This window comes from Enhydra lutris, unplaced genomic scaffold, assembly GCF_002288905.1.
Source record: "Enhydra lutris kenyoni isolate GAN:26980312 unplaced genomic scaffold, ASM228890v2 scaffoldscaffold9, whole genome shotgun sequence".
NCBI lineage: Eukaryota > Metazoa > Chordata > Mammalia > Carnivora > Mustelidae > Enhydra > Enhydra lutris.
In genome coordinates, this window is record NW_019154093.1 from 31,152,620 (window position 1) to 31,162,738 (window position 10,119).

General features: G+C 42.8%; 1 protein-coding gene across 4 annotated transcripts in view; it reads right to left on the reverse strand.

The window, feature by feature from the left end:
- Positions 1–839, reverse strand: part of LOC111143676 (dedicator of cytokinesis 7) — a 224,750-nt gene extending 223,911 nt beyond the window's left edge. For all 4 annotated transcript variants that reach the window (XM_022497507.1, XM_022497506.1, XM_022497505.1 and 1 more), the window contains exon 1: positions 195–839. In XM_022497507.1, the coding sequence (XP_022353215.1) occupies positions 195–232 (38 nt within the window). In that variant the 5' untranslated portion in view covers positions 233–839. The remainder of the gene's footprint in view (positions 1–194) is intronic.
- Positions 840–10,119: the final 9,280 nt, after the last annotated feature.

Consider the following 10,119-nt stretch of genomic DNA (forward strand, 5'->3'; position numbering starts at 1 on the left):
GGGCTGGGGTCGGAGGGCGGCGCGAGGCCTCGGCGACACCCGCGACAGCCGCGAGCCCCCTCCGCCCAGCCGCCGACCAGGCCGCCAGATCCCCGCGCCCGCGTCGCCACACCCACCCGCCTCCTAGGCCGGGCTCGGGAGGACTCCCGGCTCTTCCTCCCGCGGCGGCCGCGCGCCCCGCGCCCGAGATTTACCTGCTGATCTTCTGGGCAAAGGCGCGGCGCTCCGCCATGGCTGCTAAGGCGGCGGCGGCGGCGGCGCTCTGGGCGCGGACCGGCGGGCGCGTGCCTCCTCGCTCGCGTTCCCTCCCTCGCGGCCTCCGCCAGTCCCAGCTCCGGACCGGGGAGGCTGGGGCTGGCGGCCGGAGCCGGGAACGAGCCCTGCCGTAATGCTCCTGAGAGGCGCGCAGCAAGAAACCGCTCCTCCCCCGGCGCGTCAATCCCCGCAGGAGCCCGGGCTTCGGCACGCAACTGCAGCCGGCTGGAGCCCAGGGGAAGAATGGGGCGTGGAGTGAGCGACACGCCAGTCCTGGCCGCCTCGGCTGCGGGGCTCGCTCAACCGAAAGGATACAGAGAACAGCCAGGCAGGGGCCAGCGACTTGGCGAGGCAGGAAAATAAGATTACAGAACGCGTCGGGGAGGGGGGTGGGGGGAGCTTGGCTTTCCCGAAAAGGAAGGGGAGGAAATGGAAGATGGTTTTTGGCGAGGGGGGGCTGTGCTCTGACGCCCAGGATGGCTGAGTTCTTGTTCCTGCTGCTCCCATCTCCGAGCAGTTGAAAGCACTTTCTGTTCTGCTCCGACCTTGTGAATGGGGTCTGACCAGAGAAAGAATGGTTTTTCTTGTAGAAAAAGAGCTAAAAAAGACCTTTCTCCTACAGAGGTAACAAGAATAGTTGACTTGTGGTGCTTAGCCAGACACAGATGAAAGTTTTACAGGCGTGATCTTAATCGCCACGACAGCTCTTTGAAGTAAGTTCTTATTATGCCCATTTTAGAGACAAGGAAATTTGTTCACAGTAGCTAAGTGCTGGCCCCAGGTCACACATATGGTAAGTAACCTCTTCAGCTTAGGTTCAAACCCAGAGCCTAGTCCTTTTCTTTGAAGATAAGTGTTTCTCCATTAACAATAGGCTCCCTGAGACTATTACTTCCCTCTTTGGGATCTCATTTTCCATTTATAAATGTTAGACCAGATGAGCTCTAATGTACTTTACCATTTTGATGTTCTATTAAATAATCTATATATTTACCACTCAAAATGATCTTGCCTGTTAAATCCTATAAAACAGGGACTAGTGAAAATTATGCCTTATTCTGTTGTAATCCCATAGTGTGTAGAATGTAGTTCCTAATGCATATTTGCTGATTACTTGTGTTGTGGTAAAGCTAGGAAAAATAATCTTTGTTTCTTGTAGTACCTTTACTCAAGTATTGCAAGGATTTATGTGTATTTTTTTTTTATTATGTTCTCTCTGTGCCCTTGTGAGGTATGATGGATACTTGTTTTCCTCTCTTTTACAGTTGGAAAATCTGTAGCATAAAGCCATTTGCTCAGTCACACACTGAGTCAGGGGTGAAAGCCTCAATTAGTCAGATCCATAACTTCCTGTCTAGTTTTCTAACCACTGTGGAAGATGGCATATTTTGTATAACAATGTACATTCCAGTAGAGATAGTCTACTTAAAGAGGATTTTTGTGCAACTTCTACTTGAATGTGTAGCCCACCTAGATATTCTAGAGAACACAAAACTGAACGAAACTCAGTCTTGCTGCCAGGGAGTTTAAGTCCATTGGGAAAGATGAAACAGCTACTCAAAAAACTGCAAGTCAAGTCTAACGCTGTAACCTGGCCTTTAAGACACTGCTTGATAGGAACCCAGTTATTTTCTGTCACTTTCTTACTATGTGACCTTGGGCAAGTTACTTAACCTTGACTCTAAACCGAGGGGAATAATTGTACCAACTTAAAAGAGTAGTTGGGCAGATTCATTGGGTTAATTCATATAAAATTCTTAGAACACGCCTGGCATATGGTAAGCCCTATATGTACTAGCTGCTGTTATTACTGTGAGTGTTATTATCATTATTCAGCTTACACTTAAACTTGTCCTGGGTGCTTGATAGACCCTGAAGCGTTTGTCTGCTCTCATGCTCCCAGCCAGATGTTGTACGCCTTTATCTCTGCTCTCCAAACATCTTTTCACTACTCTCTTAGAGAACTGACCACATTCTGCCTTTGAATGGTTCTTTGTATACATGACTCACTAGTTGCCAAAGTGTCTGAAAGGACATTGCAAGCACTGTGCAGCTTGCTGGGAACATTTAGAGCAGGAAGAGGACAAGCAGGACCAAACTGTAAGCAGGGTAGACAGAGCCTGGGAAATACTCCAAGCTGGAGTGGTGGCCCCCACCTCGGGGAAGAGCTGGCAGTCACAGGCAAGCCCAGTATGGGCAGATATCCATGTCCCATAAGGGTCCAAATTCAGGGAAATGCGTGGAGTTCAACAAAGGGAATGACCGTGGAATTCCTTTGGCTCCCCAGTACCATGCTCCACATATTATCCCTGCACATACACACAGACACACACACATCAGCCTCAATCCACCGTACTTTTATGGTGCTGATGCCCTCATTTCCAGTTTCAAGGATGAACCTGTGGCCTAAGTCTGGCCAAGCAGAGCAGCATATTCCCCTGGCTTCCGTGACGGGTTTAGGAAAAGGCATATAGATCAAACCAAGACAGTCGGGCCCAATCAGAGCTAAAAATTGCATTTGCTGCACCAGGGACGATCTAAAGGCCTACCTAAGAGTAAAGCCAAACCCAGCAGAGAAGAAAGTAAAAAATGGAGAAAGGTGAGCTCCTTATAACATAACTTGAACCTTGGACTTTGCAGCTACAGGAACTAATAAAGCACTGGGGTTTGTTTTGCTCGCTTTCCTTTGGTCTTGGGTTTTTGCATAAACTAATCTGAGTTGGGTGTTCTGCGTTTAGCAACTGAAAGAGTCTTTATCTAATACAAGCCTTCCTTTAGTAAACTGATTCCACTAGGTCTTGGAGAAACAATGGTAAAAGGACATTTTGTGGCCTCAAAGAATTTAGAGACTGGCTGAAAAGATGAGCGAGTAAACAGTTATGTTTAAGTGCTAAGACAGGAAAAACTCAGGAAGATCCATATAAATTCTAGATAGCACCAATTCTCAGCATCAGGTTAAGACTAAATTATCACGGAGGTGCCTGGGTGGCTCAGTCAGTTAAGCAAGCCGCTGCTTTGGGCTCAGGTTATATTCCCAGGGTCCTGGGATTGAGTCCTGCATCATGCTCCCTGCTCAGTGGGGAGCCTGCTTCTCCCTCTCCCTCTGCCTGCTGCTCCCCCTACTTGTGCTCTCTCTCTCTCTCTGTGTGTGTCAAATAAATCAATAAAATCTTTAAAAAAAGGACTAGACTACCACCAAGATGTTCATTTGACACGAGGTGGTAAAAACTGGATAGAGTTTAACCCCATGTTTAACCCTGTTAAAACTGGAAAGTCTCGGTGGAACCCTGGAAGCAGCAATGGCCCCACCATTTACTGGGATTCAGAACCTAAATTCCCCACTAATGGGAAGATACTTGCAAAGAAACTACATACCAAGAGCTAGAACTAATTTGGCAGAGTAGTCTAAAATTAGTGAGTTTTAGGTAAGAACACCTCAGGGCAGATTTCTCAGTAAATAAACACAGTGTTCTAAAGTCCTTCAAACAGAAGACTTGGAAATACGGCAGAGAAAAAGGGGGATGGGGGCATTATATTAGTTTCATATTCTAACTGATACCAAGCTCAATTTTCCCCTTTTAATACAGGGCTAAGAAGGATTATAGTTTTGGCAAGGTCAAAGTTTTAAGGCCACACTACAAAACGACAAAGTTTTTGTGTCATAGGGATAAAGTTCTGGTTTTGCAGGCAGAATGTGCTCTCTTTGGGGGAATTTTGGGAGGATAGGGAGTGCTTCCCTTGCTAAGATTTGGACTTTTTTGAAGCACCGCTGGATTCATGCAGTGAAACTGACCTAGGAACTTAGTGAAATTGACCTAGAACTCTTAGAAGGCTCCTAGAAGGCCAAATGAGTGTGGCCTAGAGGAAGGGAGGACAGGGCATATCACTTGGGTTTATCTCAATCCCAAACTGAAACCTAGGAGTTGGGTACAAAATCCAAGCTAAGGATACTTCTGTTTGCTTTGCCCTCTGTCACTCACTCTCTCTTAATACCTAGGAAAAGGGACAATTCAGAGATCCTAAACCTGGTGACAGTTTCCAACTAATGGTACCCATGTTTACACTGTTATGATGCTTATTACACTATTCAGTTATTGCCTATTAATCTGCATGGCCCATCAGACTTGATCTCTTCTTCACCATTGTATCTTCAGCACATAATACACAGCTCGATCCATTATAATCACTCAGTAAATGTTCTTGAGTCAATAAATGCCATGGACAAAAGTATGTTTGAGATCCTGCCTTAATTTATATTTCCCCCAAAACAGAGCTTGAGATAAGGGCTTAGAAGCAGGTAGTTTATTAAGGAAGTGATCCTAAGAAGCTGATTGAAGGAGTAGAGACAATGGAACAGAGGAGGGAGAGCCAGTAAATGGTGTGTTATTGGGATGTTGACCACTGTGGACAAGGAGGCTCAATCCCTCCTGTGACTCTCTGAAGAACTTTGAATATGTACTTGAGAATTGTCCCTCTTAATTGAGTATTTATTTAGCTAACTAAATGTATGCCTCTAAATTCCTTGGTTGAAGGCTGCTGGCCCTGGGAACATTAACTGTCCCTATACTCTATGCTGCAAAAGGCTGAGAGAGATGATTTTTGCTTCCACTGAGAAGCCATCATGTGCATACCTGTCCACCTCAGCTGCAGGTAGTCAGAGATGAGCTGTGGGAAGAAGATGAAGCATCAGTAGCATCTATTACAGACCCCTAAAAGTGAGGAGAGACTACAATAGCAATCCTACCAGAATAGAATGTATTTGCCCCCTCGTGGTTCTGTTGCTTCACAGAGCTAGAAAGGGCCAGAAGACTAGTTTATTCCAATGAAATGACTTATAATGCAGGCTCAGTGTCCACATGAAAAACAAGCCCATAATATGTCTTTCCTGGATGATTTGTGTTTCAAGGGAGTCATATTTGGTGAGGGAAAGTTCTCTTACAAAAATTTGAGGTAACAAATGCAAAAGTAATGCAGACTCTGGTGAAATAATGAATCTAGACTTATATGGTCCATTAGAGTAACCACTTGCCACATGTGACCATTTAAATTTAAATTAATTAAAGTCTCAAATTCATTTTTCAGTTGTATTAGGCATTGTTCAAGCATTTACTAGCCACATATGGTTAGAGGCTACCATGCTGGACAATATATAGATAGAACATTTCTGTCATTATAGAAAGTTCTATTGGAGAGCACTCACCCAAAGATCATAGGAGATAAACTATTCCAAAAGAGTCTGTTGGGGAATTTATTTGTTTTTTTAAAGATTTTATTTGTTTATTTGACAGAGGGAGAGATCACAAGTAGGCAGAGAGGCTGGAAGAGGGGGAAGCAGGCTCCCTGCTGAGCAGAAAGCTCAATGCAGGGCTTGATCCGGGACTCAAGCCCAGGATCCTGAGACCATGACCTGAGCTGAAGGCAGAGGCTTAACCCACTGAGTCACCCAGGTGTTGTTGGGGAACTTAAATGACTGGGTCAGGTTGATAAGAATATAACCTGCTGATCAATCTTAACACATACACACACAGTCAACCAGTCATTGTATTCCTCCTCACGTGATGTAAAGAGGAGATATTTAGAATGTATACTGTACCACCTGTGACATATTCCTGCTAAAAATTTTAACCCAAATCTTTTCAAGTCTCTAGATCTAATTATCAGTTTATAGAAAATGTAGGGGATGGAGGAACATGTTCAGTAACACCTTATGGTTACAATTAGCAAATGTAAGAATATGGTAAATTTTGTAAATCATAATGACCTGGTTCCTTCAACAAATAAATGACAAGGATTTTTTTTAAAAAGATTAAAAATATTGGGGTGCCTGGGTGGCTCAGTTCCTTGAATGTCTGCCTTTAGCTTGGCTTATGATCCCAGAGTCCCATGATCGAGCCCCATGTTGGGATCCTTGTTCAATAGGGAGTCTGCTTCTCCCTCTTCCTCCTCCTGCTCTCTCACTCTCCCACAAATAAATAAATAAAATCTTTTAAAAAAAGATTTAAAATATTATAAAAACAATCAACAAAGGTAAATCGGAAGTCACCAAAATTAAAAACTTACGTACATCAAAAAATACAGCCAAGAAAGTGAAAAAGTAAACCAAAGAATGGGAGAAAAATGTCTAGAATATATCAACAACTCTTATAAGTCAATAATAAGATGAGAAATAATTCAATTTTAAAGTGGACAGTCTCGGGGCACCTGATTGGCTCAGTCAGTTAGCGTCTGACTTGATTTCAGCTCAGGTCATTATCTCAGAGTGGTGAGATCAAGCCCTGTGTCAGGCTCCATGCTGGGCTGGGCATGGAACCTACTTAAGATTTTCTTTCTTCCTCTCCCTCTGCCCCCCTCAATAAATAAATAAATAAAGTGGACAGTTTCAATAGATGTTTCTCCAAAGAAAATATGCAAAAGGCCAATACACATATGAAAAGATGTTCAACAGTATTGGACATCAGGGAAATGCAACTAAAAACCACGGTGAATACCACTTCACATCCTCTAAGATAATTAGAATCAAAAGGGCAGATAGTAATAATTGTTGATGAGGATGTGGAGAAATTGGAACCCATCATATACTGTTGGTGGTGTTAGAAGGTGTTGTAGCCATTCTGGAAAACAGTCTGGCATATCCTCAAAATGTTAAACATAAAGTTACCATGTGACCCAATAATTCAATTCCTAGGTATATACCCAAGAGAAATGACGGCTATGTCTACACAAAACTTGCACATAAAAGTGACTCTTAATCTCACAAAACAAACTGAGGGTTGATGGGGGGAGGGGGGTTGGGAGAGGGGGGGTGGGATTATGGACATTGGGGAGGGTATGTGCTATGGTGAGTGCTGTGAAGTGTGTAAACCTGGCGATTCACAGACCTGTACCCCTGGGGATAAAAATGTATTATATGTTTATAAAAAATAAAATTAAAAAAAAAAACTTGCACATAAATATTTATATCAGCATTAGTTGTAATAGTCAAAAAATGGAAACAACCCAAATGCCCATCAACTGACAGATGGATAAAATATCATGTATCCATACAATGGAATATACTATTTGGCAACACAAAGAGATAAAGTACTGATCCAAACTACATGAATGGACCTTGAAAACATTATGCAAAGTGAAAGGAGCCAGACACAAAAGGCCACAATTTATCTGATTCCATTTACATGAAATGTCCAGAATAGACAAATCCATAGAGACAGAAAGTAGATTAGTGGTTGTCAGGGGCAGAGAGAAAGGGAGAATGGGAAATGACTACTGATGGGTGTAAGGCTTCTTTGGGGATGATATTAATAGTATTAATAGTCATTATTGCACAACTCTGTGAGTATCCTAAAAGCCATAAATTATAGATTTTAAATGGGTGAGTTGTATGAAATGTGAACTGTTATCTTGAAATGTTTTTATTCACAACACTCTGAAACCAAATGTATGTAGTTTTCCCCCCACACCAGCCAACTCCCCAGCTCTCTAGACAATAACTGGGTGTCTTATGGTTCACTTCTATTCTGACACTACCCAGAGTTTGCATAGACCCCACAGGTGAAGGGCTCAATCCCACAAGACTGTCCCAAGTGCCATTGCAAGTCACGGTTGCCATATGCACTTCTGACCAACCAGATATAAATTTAATGCTCCCACAGTATCCTCCCCAAGTTCAGTAATTTGCTAGAATGGCTCACAAAGCTGAGGAGGACACTTTACTTGTTATTGGTAGTTATTATAAAGGATACAAATAAACAGCCAAATGAAGAAGGGCTTAGGGCAAGTCCAGAAACATCTCAGCACAGGAGCTCTGTCTGCATGGAGTTGGGGTGCACTGGTCTCCTAGCACATGAATGTTTCTGCCAACTCAGAAGCTTTTCAAATCCCATCATCTGGGGCTATTTATAGATGTTCCATTATGTAGGCATGGTTGATTAAACCATTGGCCATTGGTGATTCAACTCAATCTCCTGCCCCTCCCATTCACAGAGGTCTGTGGGTAGGGCTAAAAGTTTCAACTCTCTAATCACATGATTGGTTCCTCTGGCAATATGCCCCATTCTGAAGTGATCTAGGGGCCCCACTAAGAGTCACCTTATTAGCATAAACTCAGGCAAGATTGAAAGGAACTTTTTATGAATAACAAAAGATGCTCCTATCACCTCTATTACTTAGAAAATTCCAAGGATTTTAGAAACTGTACCAGGAACCAGGGACAAAACCCAAATATATATTTCTTATTGTATCACATACCTCAATAAAGCTGTCATTAAAAAATGGAACAAGGGGCACCTGGCTGGCTCAGTTAGAGAGCATGAGGCTCTTGATCTTGGGATCAATGGTTCAAGCCCCATTTATTTTACTTAAATAAATAAACTTTTTTAAAAAAATGGAATAAAACACACTTAAGAAGCATACAGTATTAGTCAGAGTTCTCCAGAAAAATAGAATAGAAGAAAGAGAGCAAGTTGGGGGGTTAGGGGGTTAGGGGAGGAGAGGTTTATTATAAGGAATTTGTTCACACAATATAGAGACTGACAAGTCTCAAGATCTGCTGCTGGTGAGCTGGAGACCCAGGAGAGCCAATGACAGAGTTCCAGTCTAAGTCAGAAGGCCTCAAAACCAAGAAAACTAATGGTGTAGTTCCAGTCTGAAGGCCAGAAGATTCAAGGTCCAAAAGAGCCAATATTTCAATTTGAGTCATCTGAAGGTAGGAAAAAACTTACATCCCAGGTCAAAGGCCACTTAACAGGAGGAATTTCCTCTTACTCAGGGGCAGGTCAGAACTTTTGTTCAATTTAGGCCTTCAGTTGATTGCACAAGGCGCACCCATATTATGGAGGGCAATCTGCTACACTCAGTCTATCAATTTAAATATTAGACTTGGGGTGCCTGGGTGGCTCAGTTGCTTGAGTCTGCCTTTGGCTCATGATCCCAGGGTCTTGGAACTGAGCCCCGCATCAGAGAGCCTGCTTCTTGCTCTCCTTCTGCCCCTCTGCCCTGCTCATGCTCTCTCTCATTGGCTCTCTCTCAAATAAATAAAATCTTTGGGAAAAAATAAATACTAAGCTCATCCAGAAACACCCAGTGTTTGATCAACTATCTGGGCACCATCTGGCCCAGTGAAATTGACACATAAAATTAACCATCACACATTCCAACCCAAATACAATGTGCGAAGTTTTGGGGATTAAAGAAAAAAAAAAAACTAACTATAAAATAAAAGACATTGTGAGACAGCAAATTCTGATCACTGACTGGGTTTTAAATAACATTAAGAATTATATTTTCTGGATATTTTCCATTTGTTCCTCTAGATCCACTCTCTACCCTGCTCTCTAATCTGGAAGTCTGGCCCTATATGAACTCTATTAGCAGGCCTCCCTGCCTTTAACTATTAATGGACTTGGCCAGTGAAAAACAGTGGTAAGGGCACTAGGGAGGGAGGAGAGTAATATCAAGGTATTATTCCCCAGCCTCCTTCCCTGAAAGGTCACCTTTTACATACTGTGTCTCTTGGACACAGCTATTTGTTTCCCTCAGAACAGCCAACTCCATAGACTCTTTTTTTTATTTTTTAATTTAAATTTGATGTAATTAACATATATTGTATTATTAGTTTCAAAGGTAGAATTCAGTGATTCATTAGTTGCATACAACACCCAGTGCACATTTCTTCAAGTGCCCTCCTTAATACCCATCACCAGTTACCCCATTCCCCCATCTACCTCCCCTCCAGCAACCCTCAGTTTGTTTCCTATGGTTAAGTGTCTCTTATGCTTTATATGAGTACACTGTAACTGTGGTTCCCCTATACCCTCTCTGTTTTCCTTTTATTTTTCCTCTCCTTTCTCTATGTTCATCTGTTTT